The sequence below is a fragment of the Galeopterus variegatus genome, unplaced genomic scaffold, assembly GCF_000696425.1.
Source record: "Galeopterus variegatus unplaced genomic scaffold, G_variegatus-3.0.2 Scaffold962, whole genome shotgun sequence".
Lineage (NCBI taxonomy): Eukaryota > Metazoa > Chordata > Mammalia > Dermoptera > Cynocephalidae > Galeopterus > Galeopterus variegatus.
Window position 1 is genome coordinate 212,494 of NW_007727073.1, and position 22,081 is coordinate 234,574.

The 22,081-nt window shown below is 38.6% G+C and overlaps 1 protein-coding gene across 1 annotated transcript in view; it reads right to left on the reverse strand.

Moving 5' to 3' along the window:
• LOC103591333 (probable phospholipid-transporting ATPase IIB) overlaps positions 1-22,081 on the reverse strand; it is a gene marked incomplete at its 3' end in the record, with an annotated part of 237,759 nt that overhangs the window by 209,910 nt on the left and 5,768 nt on the right. The window contains exons 2-4 of the mRNA XM_008573772.1: positions 13,918-14,068; positions 10,931-11,044; positions 1,310-1,418 (exon numbers count right to left, since the gene is read on the reverse strand). Coding sequence (XP_008571994.1) covers positions 1,310-1,418; positions 10,931-11,044; positions 13,918-14,068 — 374 coding nt within the window. The remainder of the gene's footprint in view (positions 1-1,309; positions 1,419-10,930; positions 11,045-13,917; positions 14,069-22,081) is intronic.

The window sequence follows — 22,081 nt, forward strand, 5'->3', positions numbered from 1 at the left end:
CCAAAAACCAATGAACTGTATACTTTAAGTGAATGAACTTTATGTTTTATGAAATACAGCCCAATAGCTCATAAAAACAAATAAATTTTGAAGGAATTACTTCAAGTAAATAACTCGTACATGTCCACATATACACAGAAGATATAAACAAAATCCACTCCTTTAAACTTTATTTTTAAACAGACTTTGGGGTTACTATTAACATCCACTTAGTTTTAAGTGTTCCTCTCATTGCCAAGGTGTAATGGCCACTTTTCTACTGTCATGAGGCCTATTCGTAACAGTTTCTCACATTCTTTTCCTAACATATTGCTTCTTTTTCTACGATGCACTGAAAAATCAGATAAACAAGCTCTTTAAGAACATAAGTTAAGCAAGTTTAAAGCCCTGAACAAAGGTAAAGGAAAAATGTGCTTGTCAGTTACCATATTACAATCATAACATTCATTTCAGGTGCTCAAGGCCTTTTTACTTACATATAGTTAAAGGCCATGATAGAGATGTCTGACCTTCATGAGTGTGTTTAAAATATAATACAAAAATGAAATTTTAGATAAACTGATATTATGTTTCAAAGAAAATGTGTATACAACAGTTGGGTTTCACATGTGTCTGAGTACTGTAATAGAGATCAACATATAATTATTAATATATTTTCATATGCATATGTGTTTGTATGTGCATGTAATATGTGTATATATGTATGTATATAAAAATGTAAATATATACACACATACATATATAAATATAAATATATACACATATATACATCCAAGTATCTAGTGAATAAAAAAAAAAATCTACCCTGAAATTTGCATGTATTACATATTATAGGAAAATTAATTAGATACTACTTTGGATTGATCAAACTGTGTCCCTTAGAGTTCATATATTAGCGTAATTCCCACTGTAACTGTTGAGGGTAGAAGATCCTATTATGGTAATTGAAAGGTAGGCCTTGAATAGGTGATTATATTGTAGGACCATGCTGTAGTGAATGGATTAATAATGGTGGTCAGAGGCATGGTTCTGGGGCTCTAATAGGAGAGTGCATGAGGAACTCTCTCTCTCTCTCTGCTCCACCATATGAGACCCCTAGGTCAGTGTCACCACCACCAAGGCTTTCACCTAATGTGTTCTCTGGACTTTGGATTTCCCAGCCTCCAAAACTGTAAGTAATAAATTTCGTTTTCTCTACTCGCATAATACTATTTCAATGACAGAATTAGGACATGTTCTCTTGCATTTGTTAACTCTAAAATGATTACATTAAGCATATGCTGAGTAGGCTTAAAAGTGTCTTGCTAACCTCTTACTGTAAGCTTGCTGTATAGTTGTGAATTCATCTCCTTGTCTCGCTGAAAACGACGAAATTCATCAATTGCTTCCCGAGTGAGAGTAACAGCTAAGACAAATCCCTGTAAAACAAAATAAAGTGTTTTAGAAACTGAACTTTAACAAAAAAATAAGGGAAAATTCTTATTACTTAGTTTTATTTTTCCCTTCAATTTATATTACACTCTAAAACATAAAGTAAATGAAAACAAAGAGAACAAGACAAAACAACGAAATACTACAAAAGGAATGTAATACATAATAAAAGATTTACAACTCTTAGTAAGAAAAAATTTAAATTCACATCGTAATATGTATTTCACATTAAACATCAAAAAATACTTAGTAACCCAAAGAAAAAAATTAGCAATCTTTAATAAATCCATAAATTATAAATAGAACACTCAGGCATTCAAATGTCGAATCAACAATGACTGACATAAATCTTATACTTAATTTCTGCACTTAAATCCTTCTGATAGAATAAAAGCATTTAGGAACACAAAATAATTCCCAGATACAATACTCATGCTGATCAATTTTCTTACATAGTACATTATTATACAACTGCATTGGAGAGCACAGTTATAGTTATCAAAGTTTTTCATCTCACTTTTTAAGTAAAAATCTGAATAGATTAATTTGATGCTACCTAAATGAAACTTTAATATACTTGTTATCTACTGGGAAACCTGTCTGTCTCTTTTAAAGACTGCACATGTATTTTGTGACACACTGCATGACTAAATAAAGAAACCTCTTCAACAGTCTTCTTACTACTGATGACCTTGCTTTAATCTACTTTGTAAATAACAGAACACTGCATGAATTTCCATTGAAAGGACAATAATCTCTTATTCCAGCTTTTTTTTTTTTTTCTGTATAACCAATAGGCTAAATTAAGTGGGCCCCCTGAGACTGTTTCTTGTACCATTACTGAAAAGGTATTTTTCTCAAGTATCCTTTAAGTGGCATGTATTCCTCCAGTCTCCCTTCCCGTTCAAAATCAACCTGATGACCTTATGTCTGTCCCCTCTCTACAGCTCAAGTCTATGTGACTCCAAATGTCTCTATGTCACTTTCCATCTGCCTTGCTGAGCCTCTCCATGACCTGCAGCCATCTCTCCCCAAGCACACCTGTGTCTTCTTCTCCCTTAGTCTACACTGGTGCAGGGGAAACCTTTGCACATCCTGTTTACTCCCCAATTCAACACATGTCCTTTCACCCCAGTCAACTGAGACTACTCTCAAATGAGGTGGACCATCTAAACAACCCCCCCCTCTGTGTACAGCCCTGTTCACCACCTCCTCTTCCTCTCCAACTCCTCTGCTTCTGACACCCTGCCACTCCTCTGTATCCATACAATCACCCCTCAATGCTGGCACTGCCACCACCCATAAATAATGCCACAATGTCTTCCTCCAGCTCTGTGCTTCCCGTGCGTCTCTCCAGCCCGACGCTCTCAGGCCTTCCTCAGCCCGCCCTAAGTTACCACATTGAGACAGTGTTCCCTTTCCCAGCCTTGTTCCCCTCAAAATCATCCTCCGGGGATGGGAAACCTTTGGTGGCTCCCCACTATTTATGCCCCTTTCACCAAAGTGCCATGCTCCCGCAACCTTAAGAATGACAAATCTCGTGCCTTGTCTCCCACTCCAGGCTGCTTGACCTCCCACACCCGGGACCATGAGCAGTCTCCTGAAATACCATGAGGTACCCCATCTGACCTTTACCAATGTATTTCCAGTAGTTACTGAAAGGACTGTTTTGAGAAGTATCCTAAAGCCACCCTTGGACTCACTGAAAAAGAAGCCACAAACAACTGATGTATCCATGTGCAAAGAAGGATGGCATGGGTCTGCATGTGCCCGTCTTTGCCACAGGAAGATAACCAGCCTACAGGGTGGAATGAGACCTCACCTAGGCCTTCAGCACACACTGTATTCTTTTTTTAATAACAGCTGTGTTGATACATAATTCACATGCCATAAAATTTAAACTATAATTTGTTATTTTTTAGTACATTCACAGAGTTATGCAACTATCACTACCATTTAACTTTAGAATATCTTCATCATCCAAAAAGAAACACCCATAACCATTAGCAGTTACCTCTCACTGCGTCTGCCTCCCAGCCCTGGCAGCAACTAATCTACTTTCTGTCTCTATGAATTTACCTATTCTGGGTGATACAGTAACTATATATTTAGATTTGGAACTACCAGTTGTTCTCCAAAGCAGCTGCACCACTTTACAGACCCATCAGCAGTAAGCACAGGTTCCAACTTCACAGCCTTGCCAACACCTGTCACTATCTGCCCATTTGATTGCAGCCATCCTATGGGTATAAAGTGGTATCTTGTGGTTTTAGTCTGCATTTCCCTAGAGACTAATAATGGTGAACAAATTTCCATGTGCCTATCAGCCATTTGTGTACCTTGCTTGGGTAAATGTCTATTCAGATCCTTCACCCACTGTTTAATTTGAAAGTTGAGTTGTAGTTCTTTTTTTTATTCTGAATACACAATATCTTGTTAGATATATGATTTACAAATATGATCTTATATTTTCTCCCATGCTGGGTTATCTTTTTACTTTCTCAATGGTGTCCTCTCCTGCACAAAAGCTTCTAATTTTAATAAAATCTAACTTACTATTTTTTTCTTTTGTCACTTGGACTTTTGGTGTACAAGGTCATGAAGATTTGCCTATACAATTTCTTCTAGGAGTGTTACACTTTCAGCTCCTACATTTAGGTTTGTAACCCATCTTACTTTTTGTGTACAATGTGAGGTAGGGGTCCAACTTTGTTTTTTTGTATGTGGATATCCAGTTGTCCCAATGTAAGGTAATGCTGGACACAGACCTATATCCCCCTTCCCTGTGCATACCAGTTTCCCCTCCCCCCTGGGAAACTATTTTAAAGACAAATGGAAGTCAGTAGGAAGTGAGATCTCTGAGTAAATTGATTAGCATGTAAATGGAGTTAGAACACTAGTGTTAACTATTCTGTTGCCAGGAGGGGTCAACTTATCTACTCAGCCAGATCTCCTGCAAGATCTGAGTCTGGTGAGGGGCACATAAGCATGCAAATGATTTACAGCTCTACTTTGATCTATTCACTATATAACTGTTGTATGTACCCCATGGGAGGGTGGATTTCTAGCTGACTGGCCACCACCTCCCTAAGTCTAATAAACCAATGTCTCTACCTACGGCAATATTGGATGAGTTTCTTTGGAACAGGAGAACACTAAGTGAGTGCCCTTCAGATTTGGAGCTCCCGTGACACACCCAGAATCATTTCTGGAAAAAACTACTCTTTCTCCGTGGAACTGTCTTGCTGCCTGACAGAGTTTGGATATGTTGTCTCCCCAAAGCTCATGTCAAAATCTGGTCTCCAACTTGGCAATGTTGGAAGCAGTTTGGGTCATGGGGGTGGATCCCTCATGAATCTCTCTCTCTCTCTCTCTCTCACCACATGATCTGCTTAGCGTTGTCTCCCCAAAGCTCATGTCAAAATCTGGTCTCCAACTTGGCAATGTTGGAAGCAGTTTGGGTCATGGGGGGTGGATCCCTCATGAATCTCTCTCTCTCTCTCTCTCTCACCACATGATCTGCTTAGCGGCCTGCCACTTTCCACCATGAGTAGAGGCAGTCTGAGGCTTGCAACAGATGCAGCTGTCCCATCATCATCCAAATAAACCTCTGTTCTTTATAAATTACCCAGTCTCAGGTATTCTGTTATACCAACACAAAATGGAATAATACAATGCCCTTGCTAAAAATCCATTTGTCGTAAATGTAAAGATTTATTTTTGGACTCTCAATCATATTCCATTGATCTACATACCTGTCCATACGTCAGTAGCACACTGTCTTGATTACTGTAGTTTGTAGTAAGTTTTGAAATGAGGAGGTGTGAGTCCTCCTACTCTGATCTCCTTTTCTAGGATGCATCAGCTACTCTGGGTCCCTTGCATTTTCCTATCAATTTTAAGATCAGCTTGTCAATTTTTGCAAAACAAACCAGCTGGGATTGGGTTGAATCTGCAGACGAAGGTGGAGAGTACTGCCATCTTAACAATACTAAGTTTTTCAACTCATGAACATGTGATGACTTTCTATTTACTCAGATCATCTTTAATTTTTTTCAAAAATGTTTTGTAGTTTTCAGTAATCTTTCACTTTAGCTAAATTTATTCCTATGTATTTTTTTCTTTTTGATACTATTATAAATGGAATTGCTACCCTAATTTCATTTTTGGATGGTCACTGCCAGCGTATAGAAATACAAATCATTTTTGTATACTTATCCTGTATCCTGCAATCTTGCTAACTCATTTTTTAGTTCCAATATTTGTGTGTGTGTGGATTCCTTAGGTTTTCCTGTACACAAGATCATGCTGTCTGTGAACAGAGAGAGAGCCTCTCTTCTTCCTGGCCATCTAGATGCCTTTTATTTCTTTTTCTTGCCTACCTGCCCTACTCATACTACCTTCGACATAATGTTGAATAGAAGTGGTTGGAGGAGACATCCTCATTCCTCATACTGAGGGAAAGCATTCGGTATTTTACCAGTAAGAGGGATGTTGGTGCGGGAAGTACAAAGTTTTAAGAGCAGAAGAGATCTTTATATTATAATCAAATGTCTCTGTAACAGAATGAAGAATACACTATAGGGAATTATGGCCAGCTTCTCCAATGCTAATAACTTTGCCGTGACAAAGCAGCAATGAAGTAAAAGTGGTTATCAAAGAACCTGTTTAGAGACAAAAAAAGAACTTGAATATAACTCATTATTTTATTAGAATTAAAGTTAGCAAAGATAAGAATAAATACGAGAAGCCAAAGCAGCGGACAGCCCCCCAAAAAGCCTTTAGAAATTTGGTATTATCAAAAGCCTTAAAATTTACACATATTTAACCAAGCAGTTTCACTTCTCAAAACTTACCCTAAAGGAAAAAAATCCAGGATCCCAACATAAATATGAGTAACTAGAAATAACCTGAATGTACACAAATAAGAAATTCACGGTAAACTCATAAAGAAACACTATATTTCCTTGATTCAAAGATGCCACTGGTTTTAAGACACATTATTATTATTTTAGTAATAGTTTTGGATGGGAAGAAAATGTACACATTGTAAGTCAAAGCTCAACTTTGGTAACATGAAAAAATTACATGTTTGAATCCAGAAAATACACTTCTCCAGCCCTTCCCATGTAGGCGAATTTTTACTGTTAAAGCCTCATGTTCATGATGTAGAAGTAATTTATTAACATCCTATTTACAACTGATTCATCTTGGGAGACAAGAGAATAAGGGCAATTGCCAAGCATATTTTGTTTACATATTGTAGTCAGTATTTTAAAGAAATGGTTTTTAATCAGGTGACCACATTGTACTCACCTGGGAAGATTTTTCTCAACACCGATTTGCTCAGGCTCTACCTGACATGTGTACCAGTACCTCTCATTTCCAGGGAACAGGCCCCAGACATATATGTTACTTACACTCTCCACCTGACTCTAATGTTCACCCCTTTAGACTACAGCTTAAAGACAGCAAAATTTAACTCTGAATTCATTAAGTAATTATGAACCACAAGAATATGCTATTTCCTAGTGCTTCTAAGAACTCAAAGCGTCAAGTGAAAATCAGCTCCCTCTTCTAATGGAGTAATATTAGAAAAGATGGAATGAAAAGCATCTCAACTTCTGAAAACAAGAGTGATACACTCTTAAGAGGAAACAGAACCCTGGTCACAGGCAAAACTGCTTTACAACACATTCCAAATCTAAGGTTTATCTGAATAAATAACAGATGTGTAGGGTCAGCAACAGCCAAGAGGTGTCACCACCATCACATCTGTCTCCAGCATATCTACTCTGAGAACATACCCTATGGCCAGACTAAGAACATAAAGTAGACTGAAGGAAAGGGAAGTCAATGCCACTATTTCCTTCTAAACCACCAGAGTCTATGTAACTGGGCATCTGCTTTATGGGTTTAGATTTTCTGAGTTCCTAGTTGGAACCTAAAAAATTGGTGATTTATAGAAGATTTGGATAAGCAAGTCTCATGGCAGGAGTAGTTGGGTCTTCCCATAACTATAGTACCAACCAAGTCGGAGACTTAAGTTACAGTCCTGCTCCCTAAAAAAAATCAAAACTGGGCCGGCCTGGTGGCACACTGCTACAGTGCGCCGCTTGGGAGCACGGCGGCGCTCCCGCCGAGGGTTTGGATCCCACATACAGACTGGTTCCCGCTCACTGGCTGAGCGAGGTGCGGGCGAAAAGCCGAGGGTTGCGATCCCGTTGCCGGTCCCGGTCCGGTACGGGCGCGACACTGAGGGTTGCGATCCGTTGCCGGACACGAAAAAAGACAAAAAGGAAAAAAAAATTTAAAAATAAATAAATAAATAAAATAAATAAATAAATCAAAACTGGAAACAAAAAAGGCCACAGTGAAATGCTGTCGTCATGGAAATGCAGAATCTGTGCATGAGCCTGTTAGTCAGACTGAACAGCAGGGGCGTCTCATTTGGCCAGTTGACTGCCTTTCTCCTATTTCTCCAAACAGCCATGTGGACCAAATGCCAAAACAAAATAAATTTTTTTAATAAGAGAAAAAATTCCACTGGTATATTATCAGTTACCTTTCATGGTTTATCACATGCCGTACACTTTTCCAGGTATCTTAAATAAGCGACCTCTTTTAAATGCCACAAAAACCTTATGACACATGTACTTCTACCTCTAATTTACAGATAAGGAAACCGAGTTACAAAACGAGTCAGTAACTCTGCCAAGGCCACACAGCTCACTAACAGTGGTTTTCTCTGGACGGCAGGGCCCCAAAGTACACTGCAGCTAGTTTTGCCTTTCCTTCTCATACTTCACCCATACCGCTAGTGCAGACAATCACAAAAAAGAATGGAAAGAAGGAAGGGTTTTAAAATCAGACTGAAAATCAGAGTCCACATAGATGGATTCCTCGCCATACAGTCTACCTGGTTCCTAGTTATGTATCAATGAAGTAACAGGAAGATATATTATACAGAAGATACAGTGTTAAAAATCAACACAGCCAGATTTCCCTTTATCTAAAAAACCTTCCACATGGATTTATCTACTCCTTCTTATTAATTTTGATAGAAGCATTACAATCTGTTTTGTTACTCTGATGACACAAGCTTTGCCTCGAAGACCTGTTTTGAAAGCCGAACAACACAAAAGGTAATCTCCATTCTGACATGATAATGTAATGAAATCATTTTATTTCCAGTTATTCTTCTGTTATATTGGAAAATATGACAAATTAGTTCAGAGCTAAAGCTAATAAATAATATTGCTGGGAGTAATGGAAAAGGAAAGATTATTAAGTAAGCTATCACTGTTTTCAAAAACATCCCAATTTTAACTGATACCTTCTTGTTTAACAACCTCACAGAACCTTAGAGAGCAAGCAAAAAGAAAGATGCCAAAAATGTCAATGTACTTAAAGATCACATGCTATGACAGGTCCTGGGCATAATGGGGTTAAAATTGTTACAGAAAGAGCAAAAACTCAAGGGCTTACAAAGAGATCTTTGCTGAAGAACATTTCCTTTGGTTAAAACAGATACACATATGTAATCTAGAATTTGCATTCTTTTAAATAGTTTTCTTTAAAGAAGTTTCTTTAGATTTAGATATGTTAAAGGTTCTTCAACTATGCTTAGATTAATAAAAAGATCTTCTTTATTTAATGTTTATGGATTTTCAAAGTTTTTAAAAATTTTCTGAAGTGAGCCTGGATCAAAGAACCAATATACCCTAAAAGGCAGCTTTTTGGATTTGAAGGTGAGCCTAATGTGCACATCAGCTTTCTAAGATTTTTGCTGAATCAAAGGTTAAAGTGCATACAAACAGTGGAAGCATACAGCATGCATACTAACAATATTCACCATCTGTTATCTGAGAGAAGTCATCAATTGTGGCTGCTGCCAAACCAAGGAACGAAAGAAAATCATTTTAAAAAGTAGATTATTTCTGAGATCTAACAGTATAATACCCAGGATAGAAGAGAACTTATCTATGTGTGTCAGAGGCAACATTCAGCATTACTTAACTCGAAAGAAAGGGCTTTTCACTTCTCTTTGTAACACTTAAGACACAATTCATATGATACTGAAGTTGTTTCTTCCTGAGATACTTATCTAAACACAATTAAAGTTAATTCTTACATGTCAAAAAATGATAATGTACTTCAAAAAACCTAAGGCTGAAAATTCAAACTAAGGAACTTAAAATTGAAGCTAGAACTGGACATGAGTACTTGTATGAAAATAAAGTACAGAAATGTTTTATTGTCTTGGTGAATATACACACTCACACTTCGCTTCAGGTATGGCCAAGATAATCAATTTTATAAACAGATCAAATAAAATTCTTCATGAAAAATCCATCTAAAGGACATTTTCTTTAAAAGGTACTTAAATCAGAGTTGATAAGAACAAAAGGCAAAAAGCAAAATACAGAGGATTTTCCTTTAGATTTTTAAGAATCTGTGTTCTCAGACTATCATTTTTTAAGTTAAAATAAATTTTAATCCAGAATGCAAATAATATTTAAGTGGTAAATAAAATTGTGTAAAGCTACGAATCGAAAAAAGGGGCTAGAAATAGAAACATTAAAATCATAAATATGGTCATGTTTTTAGTATTACCAAGTATTTTCTCTGTGCTCTTAAATTTCTATAATGCTATAGTGCTTTTATTATTACATGGAAGAAATCAGCAGCACTCTTTAAATGAGACTTCCAGGGAGTATACAACTGATAGAAGCCTTCGCACATGTGCATAAGGAATCGTAAGGAACCATCAACAATCAAATAGCTCATTACAGCAAAGTTTGTAATAGCTAAAAATAAGAAACAACCTAGAAGTTTCCTTTCTGAAGAGAAAAGACAAATCAGTTGTGATATATTCATAAAATGGAATACTTCAGAGAAGTGAAAAATGAATGAAGTAGATGTACATATGTGCCAACATGGATCAATTTTCTAAACCAAAGGTAAGCCAAAAGAGCATGCTGCAATAGGACACACAAAGTAAGACAACCTTCATAAAATTTTCTAAAGCATGTAAAGAAAGATTGTATATTGTTTCAGTGATACATACATAAGTAAAATTATTAAGAGATACACAGCAATTATAATCTCACATTCAGAACAGAGGTTGGGGTGTCAAGAGAGTAACTGAACAGACCCCACCACCCCCAGCATCATTCCCAGAAGCTACATCAGCACAGGAAAGAACTGTGCCAGGATGACCCTCTGCACCAGCAATGGCACACTGCAACTTCTCCAGCTGAGGAGGCCCACAGGTCCCCGCAGCCCTGCAGGCAGCGCACTACTGATACATTTCCTACAGGGAGCAAAAGAACGGAAGCCACAGAACTCAGTAAAATCTTTTAACAGAAGTTCAATGATACACAGCAATGATACTGTGTTTAAAAATCTGGTCAGTTTCTTTCAACAGTCTCAACTCTTAAAACTATATTCTAAATATTTAATAATTTAACTTAATTTTAAAAGTCTTTTCTTTTACCAGAGGAGCCCAGTAGGTGTAGAGATAGCCTATTTTCAATGCTGGTACAAACTGCGAGCAGGATACTACCAGAAAATAGAGATTCAAGAAAAACTTGAATTGTTCATACAGCACCTAAAAAGGAAAAGAGAAAATTAACACAATCCCTCAAATGAAAATTTGAATATCTCATTTAAAATCAACACAACACATAACCACACTTCCATCAAACAGTGGCTTTCCAATAGCTATACCACATATAAAGAAAGATAAGGTTACCCCAAAATTTTACTTAAAATAAACTAAAAAAGAAAAGATAATTAGAACTTTAACTATGTTAAAAGTGTCCTCTAGAAGTTTTTTACTTTTCTTATATGAAATGTTCAGTTTTCTGCACTCATCTATAAATTTTACATGCACATCAAAGTAAATGAGATAGCAAAACATTCCCAATGTTAGCAAGTCAGTAAATACACAAATGTGTATCTTGACAACAACTCAGAAAATATTAACGATGCAGTAGTCATATGAACCTTATATCTTTGAAATGGTAAAAAAAAAAAAATATTTAATAGCCATTTTTTTTAACGCGGACATCGGGTAGCTTTACAAAGACCAAGTGAAAAAGCCAAACATGCACAGGTGCGACCTCAGGAGACAAACTACCTTAGTCTCCCTGTATTTACTTCCCTCAAAACAAAAAATGATAGAATATAAAAGTATGTAAATCACACACCCATTTTCACGAAGACAACTGCCTACATATTCTTTATAGTCTTTGGTAGTTGACCTTTAACAATATTTTCAAATGTAAAATAAATTTCACCATTCGATAAAATTTTAGGAATGTCAAGACTGAAGTGTTTTGTTTTTGTTTTTAATTCAAATAGAATTATCTTTAAGGAAGAAAACCCAAGATCGAGTATATTAATAGACCTCTATTTACAAATGCCTCAAGATCAAACTTACAAACCTGCAACTTCCAAATCACAACCTCTCTGGATGCCTTTTTTTTTCTTTTTGGCAGCTGGTTGGTACGGGGATCCGAACCTGGATTCTTTTACACAACATGGAAGATTTGGAAATCTGAACAAGAGCAGGGCAGCGGCAAGTACCTATTCTTGACTTAAAGAGTCTGGAACAACAGTTTTTAGCTTTCTGCATCGTCATACAGCTACGAGTGTGAATAAAAAATCAGTTACACCAATAACATGTTTACATTCATGATCATGTTCAACTGCTATCCAAAACTGTTTTGAATTGTTTCATAAATTAATATCAGCAGGAAAGAAAGCTCTCGTTTTCTTCAATGATTCCTTTAAAATCTCGGTTAGCACAAATATATCTATTAGTAGCTCAGAAATTGCATTTGTGCTAAAAGTGGAAGAGAATTCCTGCTGCGTAGTTACCAGATGTTTCTAAAATACTACACTTCGGATGAAAAGACTGACTTCAGAGACAGTCTAAGAAAAACATGATACACATGGTAATTACTTCACACACATCAACAGGTATTTTCAGGATACAACCAGTCTGGGCAGGCTGTGTGAGTTACTTTGACCAAAGTTAAGCTGCACTGTTGGCTGTAAGCCACTGTAATCAATACTTTGCCATCTACCAAAGGAACTTGGTGACCTTTAGGAAAACGTATATGACTGGGCAATCTGTGAGTACTTAATAATTTAAACCTAAGGAGAAAACAGTGGCTTCATTCAATAAAGATGATGATATTTATCAGTCCGAAAGACAGCCTACATTTTATTGAACTGACAAAATATCAGTCTTTTAATAACGAAGCCATTAGTTTTGTGTGCTTTAATAAAGCAACACATAAATATCAAGCATTTGCTAACCAATGAATGGATGGGGGATAGGAGGATCAATGCCCAATAAAAAGTCAGCACTATTATTTAAATTAGAATATACAAGATAAAGCAGCCCTCATTGCATGGAATCAAGAGTATTTCTTGCAAAATAAGAGCTAGTACCTAGAACATGACAAAACTTTGACACAGAAATATAATCAGTACCAGATCCCTTTGCCTTTAGAAAGATAAATAAATATGTCTATTAAGATAGGAAATTTGGGCTGGAAGGTTAGCTCAGTTGGTTAGAGCATGGGTTTGGATCCGCATATCAGCCAGGTGCCAAAAAAAAAAGGGAGATAGGGGAAAAACATACAAAAAGTAAAATATACTCAGCAATTCTGAACACATGTAAACTTGGTTTTATAATTTAAGCCAGAAATATCACTAACATAAAATGTAATAAAATATTTAAATGTCAGTATTTAAATTTAGCATAATGACTAATTAAAAACAACTAATAATATAACAATATAACAAGGCCTGACATCTATGTATAAATACTTATATTATAGATCTTTTGTTACTTTGTCATTTTTACATAAAAATTGTTTTACTTTCTTTGTCAAATTCCTTAGCAGGCTTTACACATTACATTCTACTTTTCCCTCCAAATTCCTAGCCAAACAAAATTTATGACTTATTTTCTAATAATTTCACTTAGCTTTACTTCATTATTTCTACAGTATTATAATTCTACAATAATATAAATATGACATTTATCAAGAACTGAAGACAATAACCAAATTGTAAATTTCCTTGAGTTGAACTCTATGATGTAGCCATTAAAAATGTGTGTGAATTAGGGCCGGACCTGTGGCTCACTAGGGAGAGTGCGGTGCTGGTAGCGCCAAGGCCGCGGGTTCGGATCCTATATAAGGGATGGCTGGTGCGCTCACTGAGCGTGGTACAGACCACACTGTACCAAGGGTTGCGATCCCCTTACCGGTCAGAAAAAGAAAAAAAAAAGTGTATGAATTACTTGGCAATTATTTGAAACATGGACAGTTCAAAAGCAAAGGCACTGACTTGTAAATGACATAATTAATAGCTAAATAAGAGTTTCAACAGGCTTCTTCATAACACAAGTGAAGCCAGCACGCTCTGACACAGAGCCCACCTTCAAGAACATAATGATCTTACCCCAGGTATGAAGGTGAATATATTGTATTTTTGATTCTTTATAGAATTCCTGGGATGTTTTTCTTCACACTTTTCAGGACACCCGAGCCATACTGTGCGAGCTTTCAGTTCTTTCTTCGTTTGACAGATATTCATCAGCCAATCACAGCAACTGCATCAAACAAAAGATACACATTGTGTATGTTTTTTTTAAAGTTTAAACTAATTCTACATATTTTGAGCCAATATTAATTGTTTCTGTATTTAAGACATTAATAGCAGACCTATGGCTAATTTGTGGGATTTTTCTTAAAATAGGTCAGTTATGGGCCGGCCCGGTGGCGCACTGGAGAGTGCGCCGCTTGGGAGCACGGCGGCACTCCCGCCGAGGGTTCGGATCCCATGTGGAGACCGGTTCCCGCTCACTGGCTGAGCGCGGTGCGGGCGCAACACCGAAGGTTGTGATCCCGTTGCCGGTCCCCAGTGCGGGCGTGACACCGAGGGTTGCGATCCCGTTACCGGTCAGTAAAAAAAAGACAAAAAGGAAAAAAAAAAAAAGGTCAGTTATACAAATTTAAATTTGACATAAAAATATAATCTTGTTTAAATGTACAGTGACTTCTAGAACCCCAGGGAAATTATCTTCCCTGTTTAGACACTCTTATTGGCAAAATAAAACCATTAATATTTGGAAGCAGTCAATACTCTGATGTGATGATAAATGTCCTTAGATACTAATTAATTCAGGATGTGGCTCTCTTTCTTTTCTGAAGTAATCACTTCTTTCCACTCTTAAAAAATGACTTTTCCAGTAGCATTAACTAATACAATATTAAGACTTATGGCTCAATTCGGTTTTTAAAAAGGATACTAATGTTTAACACGATGTTCTAATAATAATAAAAGATTGATTGTATTTCTACAAAGCTATCTTCACCTGTGCAATAAATATTTTAATTCTAAATTTACCCTGTTCCAGTAGTGTCAGGCTTCCAGAAGAAGAAACTCTTCTCCTTCCTGGCCATCTAAACCATTATTTTGGGGTAGAGAGTATAAAGTTTCCAACAGAATAACTTTTCTTAAAATACCACAGAAAATGATGAAAAGGTATCAAATTCATTACTATTAAGCACAAAATGATTATGAACTGAAACTTCAATATCAAAAATTTGGTTTAACTCAAATTTCCAATATGTAAAGAAAGACTCAGAATGGTTTATTAAGGGAAGTTGTTAAATCTCATCTTCTAAATGTATTCAACACTAGAAGAGCAAGCCAGCTGTGTATGTCAGAAATTCTTAACTTCACTTTTGTAACACAGCTTAAAAGTTAAGGTAAAATTTTCCATGCAAATGACAGTATAGAAGGTATGATTTAAAATGTGGCTGATGTATCTGAACTCACATCTCAGAATCACTGTGTCCGCCATGCTGGGGTGCTATCCTTTTACTCCAGTCAAACTGACGTCACTCGTTAGAAGTCACTTTACAAACATTAGAAACTTAGACACATCACTTTATAAATCTCCCACGGTAGAACTTGTGGCACTATGGCTAATGTTGGAATCCTGCTGATGTTGCCAATTGTTACACTCTTTTACCTGCCCGTAATACTGCCAACTGGGCCAACTGTAAAGCTTTTTATCCTGTTCATGATGCCAACTGTAAAGCTACATGACCACGCCAGTTGTCAGGCTCTTTTACCTGCCAGTAATCCTGCACTGACTGGGCCAATTGTCAGGCTAGGGCTGGGTCTGGAGCTCACAGACCCCTCAAGCTCATTCACAGACTGGGTCACAAACCTTTCATACACCAGGCTGGGTCACCAGACCCCACACACACCAGGCTGGGTCACCAGACTTTCCACATGCAGTTCTATGAGCTAGGTAACTGGCCAAACAGGTCCTTGGAGCTATAGGTTGGAGAGAGCATGGTTGCTTGTGCAGTGGTGGCCACCGGCTGAGGCAATCAACCGCCAGCCAGCCTGCTTCACAAACTCTCAAGAACACAAGAATAGCAACAAAACTAAAAAGATACATTGGCATGCATGAGCACTAACTCTACACACACACACAATTTGCTTACAAAGGATGTGCTGAACCACACCCAACCGGACCAAGGCAAGGGTCCTGACCAAACTGTTCTATTTTCCCAACACACTCCACATGAAGGAATGTGTGTGTGTGTAAACTGAAGTCAGTACCATCCCCACTGAACACCCGCCTAACTCTTGGCTGTGCTCAGAAGGTCACACTGCAAGGATAGAGGGAGGCTTCAGAGCTGCCTGACCCTCACGGTGTGGGCACATGTCACAGTACCGCAGGACTGCCAAGCACAGCTGCCTTGAGAAGCTTCCCTGATGCAATGCCAAGGGGACAGCCACACAGGCCAGCTCCAGCATCATTACTGCCACCCTTTGGCTTCAACTGGAGCAAAGAAAGACCCAACTCTGCCAGAACAGAAATTTCTTAGCACTGCCCATTATCAGTTTTTAAACAATAAATACAAACACCTCCACATGAAAAGCATACTTTTAAGTCCCTAACAATACGCGCGCGCGCATGCGCGCGCAGTGTGTGTGTGTGTGTGTGTGTGTGTGTGTGTGTGTGTGTGTGTGCGGTAAAGGGATCGCAACCCTTGGCTTGGTGTCGCCCACACTGTGCTGAGCCAGTGAGCGCACCGGCCATCTCTATATAGGATCCGAACCCGCGGCGGGAGCGCCACTGCTCTCCCGAGTGTGCCACGGGGCCGGCCCCCTAACAGTTCTAATCAGGATATTATTCAAAGGGATTTAAGATGGTAAAAATTAAGTATTCTCACAATTACTGTTGTGAGGTGGTGGAGAAAGGAGAACTGTCAAGAAGATTTCAATAAAATGTTGACAATATTTTATCTTGTTTATGCTTGCAACAAAAATTAAATAAAGCTTCAAATAGAATATAATAAGCTTCGGATAGCTGTTTCTCACCTTAGTGTTGCTTTCACTGCACAGTCCGATCCCTCACTAGGCTCCTTCACCTGGAGGCCCCCACCTTGCTGTACCCATGCATTCTATGTAATCAATACTCTCCTCTACCCCAATTCACTATTCTCCCAGCCAGCTGAGTACTCCTGCCCTAGCTCTTCCCAGCAGCAGCTCTAAATTATCAGTCTTCTATCTGGTCACAACATGTACTCCCATGTTATGAAAATCTTACAGTTATGCTATGAGGGGATTCTTTCTTAAACTTGAGACTTAATCATCATCTCGAACGATGCAACTACACTGTGCAGATGCTAAATTCTCACATATTACGCATGAGAAAACTGGAGGCAGGCAGGCAGGCATGCAAGTGACTCTTCTGAGACTAAACAACCAGCTAATGGCAGGTTGAAAACACAGTCTGGATCTCAACCCCCTCATCAATACAGCATGTCCATCCCACCGTATTAATATCAGTCCGAGGCCAACTGCTACTCATTTTGGTAAACTGCCTTTCTTCAGCCATGTACATCGCACAGTGGCCACTCAATAAATGACTGAAATAAATGAGCAGGTGACAAAACTCAGTGGAAAAGACATGGTCTTTAAAGTCATGGTTTTGGAGGCAATTGCCAGCCAGTGGCTTTGGGAAGCTGCCTGGTCTGAGTCCTGTTTCCTTGTCTGCAAAGTCCCAAACCCCCAGCACAAAAGCCTTCCACAGAGTCAGTCTTCCACAAGCTCTGCTGCCATGCTGCTGCCATGCTTCTGCCTCCCATACCCCATTCCAAAAGTCACCACCCTTACAACAAGGAGTATCCAACCCTGTACTGGCCAACAGAGTATCCACTGGCCACATGTGGCTATTTTAGTTTTGATTAAATAAAATTTAAAATCTAGTTCCTCAGTCACACTAGCCACAGTTCAAGAGCTCCAGCTACCTTGGCCAGTGGCTACCATATTGGACATCACAGAGCTAGACTATTCCCATCATTGTAGTGAGCTATGGAACAGCACTGGTAAGCACAAAACGCACTATGAGCAGGTGCCACAGGTGAAATACACACTTCTCTTCCACATTTTCAGTACTGCAAAAATTCCTCAGGAATGTGTTCAGATACAAATTTTTGTTCTGCAACACATAATTATCTAGTCTGATGTTTTAATATACAAAAGCCAGACAAATCTAAGATAAAATAGGGGATTGACAAAGCTAAGTACTCGCAAAAATACACATAAAATTTAGGAAATGGGAAGTTTACAGTGTTTATCTGATATCAACGTACTCTCCTACAGACAAAAGATACCATAAATGCAAAACCACTGTCTCTCTAACATGAGCGCTGTCGACAGCAGCTAGAAATGAAACATTAACATCAACACCACTGTCAGCAACTACTTGAACTAATGTCTCACTGACATCAGTCTCACTACATGAACACTAAATAAAATACCAACAGCTAAAAACATATATATTCAACATTTATTCATTTTTTTCTCTATAACCCTTTATAAATAAATGTAAGTTTCTAGACTTTCAAGATATAATTGTAAGTTATTCATACCACTTTGCTACTAACACCTATTAAACAAAAGTGTTATTACTAATTATTTATTGTGTACAGACAGAATCAAGGAGTCGTTAGGGATCCACTATCAAATCACATGCTGCTTCACAGAACTGAAGGAAGACACTTACAATAGGCTTGAGGTTTGAAAAGCCTGGGGCTCCACTGGACTTGCTTGCCATTGGATTAGCTTGCCATTAGATTATGCAGACAGAAAATGCTATCAGAAGGGGAAATCGGGTGACATAAATGCTAAGAGCAAAAGATATAAATCCCAAAGATAAAGAAAACACTTGTAAAGATAGAAGTATGTATAAGCCTTATTGAGTTGTAGAGCTAAGGAGGAAAATAAGATTATGGGAAATTTTTGAGGGGAAAATAGTGTGACAGAAACATTGACAAATACTGAAAAACAAGAAGGCGAATCAAAGAGAAGTCCTTGGAAGAAAATAACTAGGAGCTTTACTTAATAAGATTTCTATGTATGCTGAATATTTTCTAAATTATTGTTATTCAGAAAAACACTTTCCCACTTACATATAAATTGCTTTACACTGTCAAGTCCAATAGTGTACAAATTATACTTTTTCTTAAAATGTTTTAGAATCACAGCTTTTCACAAATGTCTCTATAATCAAAGTAATACTCTAATATTAATAAAGCAATTTTATCTATCAAGATCCTGTCTTCTAAAATTTTAACTAACCATGACTAAATAACTTACACTACACAATAACTATATCCAACAGACACCTTTGGTTACAAGTCAAAAGCAACACAGTGCTCACGTCTTCTTAACAGATGAGCACTTTCTCCTGCTCTGCACCCCAATGTTGTGTGGGTTAACTGACAGCGCACAGGAGGCCGTTTAGAATAAGAATGAATCCTCGCATTTGATGCGCCCCCTTGCTTCACATGGAAATATCATTCAGAGGCTCCACTGTCCTAGAAACAAAGTGATTTCTGATAACAAGTGAAATGTAAATCTTGTGAGAAAGACATCAATCCAGATCAGAGAACTACACATTATCAATGTGCCTCACAACAACTTCCAGGAAGGTGTATTCACTCACCTGAAAGAAAATCAAAGTTTTAAATGACAGATTGCAGGAAATTTTTTTTCAAAGTGGCAAAGTTGGAATTTTTGCTAAATAATAAAATAAAAATGAGAAAGCAGGTCTCTAGCTATGAAAATGTTAAGGCCTACTCAGGCCCTGAAGTTAAAAACAGTAATTTCAAAATAAACGTTACTACCCACAGGATCTACAAATAAAAATACATTGAAAGGTTTACAACTCATTAATATTAGTTACAACCTACCTGTATTGCAATATTAACTAACATCTTCCTTCTGCAATTACACTAACTTTTATATCTTCTACTCTTTGAACCATCATCTTAATAATTTAGGAATACTGAATTTTATAATGCCTGGTATTTTGGAAATAAAAAAAGTAGCACGCACTCAAAGATGAAAATGTATAAGAAATAAAAATAAGACCAATCTAGATGCTAAATATACAATTTGGCTCTCTAATGTACAGTTTTTAACTTCCATGACAATTTCTCGGTGTTGCGATGCCTACTGAACAAGAAGAGTGTGATAGTATCTAAAGTTACTACTCACTCCCTATGGCAATAAGACGTTCATTAATGCCACACAGACTAATTAAATCCTGCCAAGATGATTTGGCTAGACCCACGTGATCACAATTTATTAAGATAAAGACTTCATAAATACATCCACAATATTTTATTGACCTTTTTCAATGTCGCTCAAACATGGGTGTTTTTGCTAACATCTACATTTTCAAACATCCTTAATATTTTCCTTAAGAAAGGAGTATATTACAAGTAAAATCCAAAATTTGGCTGTCATGTTGCATTTGGTAAAACTAAATTTTGTAAAAAAACAAAAACTTAATACAATAATGTATTTAGCACTATAATAAGACTGATAACATTAAAAGTCCATAGTTCTTGGCAACTACTTGATGGGTACAGTACTGATATGGTACTGCTACTAGTATGGATATATACCACTTCCAAAACATGCAATGCCCAACAGCCCTGGCATCTCCACAGCTCTGAGGTACCCTAAGCACACTGAGACTCCAGCACCCACCTGATCCCACACAATGCCTGCGCCCCTGGGAACAGTGCGTACAGCACAGTGTGAAGGCCACCCCCAGGAGAGAGGGAGCCAGTGCTCACACTTTTTGGATCCAGACAGCCAATCAATCAGGACCTCTGCAAACACAGTGGCATGCCCGTACATCTCTCCCAGCAGCACAAAGTCCGGCTGTGGCACCACCAAACCTACCCAAGAGACCCAAACTCCAGCTGGGAAACTATGAAGCACCCACACGCCTCTCTCTGGGGCACAGAGTCCCATCTGTAGCTCTAGTGAGCCTGCGCAAAGCCACCCATCCCAGCTGGGAAAATTCATAGTGACCCAGAAACTCTCCTGGAGGCACAGGGACCTGAACACAACAGTAGCAACCTTGTGTGGGGTGGCCCACTATAGCTGAATAGCTGCAGAGCGACCCAGTGTCTCTCTAGGGAGCACAAGGGCCCCCCACAACCTCAGCTACCTTGTATTGGGTGCACCACTCCAGCTAAGGAGCTGTAGAGTGAGTGACCCAGCATTTCTCTTGAGGATGCAGGGTACCACCTACAACCTCAGCAATCTCGCAGAGAGCAGCCCACTTGAATAGTAGAGCTACAGAGCACCCCAGAATTTCTCTTGGGGATACAGGGTCCCACCCACTACACCAGCAACCTTGAAAAGAGTGGCCCGGTCCACCTGAGGAGCTATAGAGTGCCCCAGCATCTCTCTTAGGGGCATAGGGGCCCATCCACAACCATAGGAGCCTTGACTAGAGTGGCTCACTCCAGCCGAGAAACAACAGAGTATGCCAGCACCTCATTTGTGGGTGCAGGGCACAGCTCAAATCCCTAGCAACCAAACCCAGAGTGGCCCACCTTATCTAAGGAGTTGTTGAGAGCCTCATCATCTCCCTCAAAGTCCAGGGTCCTGGCCATGGCCCCAACAGTCTTGGCCAAGGTCACCCATTAAAGCTGATGAGCTGCAGAGCATCCCAGTATCATCCTAGCCAGGTCACCAGTAAGCCTCTCCTGAGTCACCAGTCCAACTGAGGAGCTTCAGAGCAGCCTAATGCTTCTCCAAAGAGCCTGAGACCTCATTCACGACCCCAGCAACCCAGCCTGGTATCGCCAAGCATCCCAGTACCTAGGCCACAGAAGCACTCACAGATAACTCCTACACTGAATACAACTGAAGAAAGCACATGGAGACCTGCTACTGCATTCACCCAGAACCAGACCTAAAACACCCTACCCAACTGTCGCTATAGAACACATCTATAGGAAAAGACTGAACCAAGAAAAAATAGAAAACCTGAACCTGAATAATGAGTAAAGAGATTCTATTAGTAATAAAACGTCTTCCAACAAAGAAAAGCATTGGACAGAATGGCCTCTCTATTGAATTCTACCAAACTTTTTTTTTTTTTTGTCTTTTTTCTGTGTCCGGCAACGGATTGCAACCCTCAGTGTTGCCCCCGTACCGGACCGGGGACCGGCAACGGGATTGCAAGCCTCGGTGTTGCTCCCGCACCTCGCTCAGCCAGTGAGCG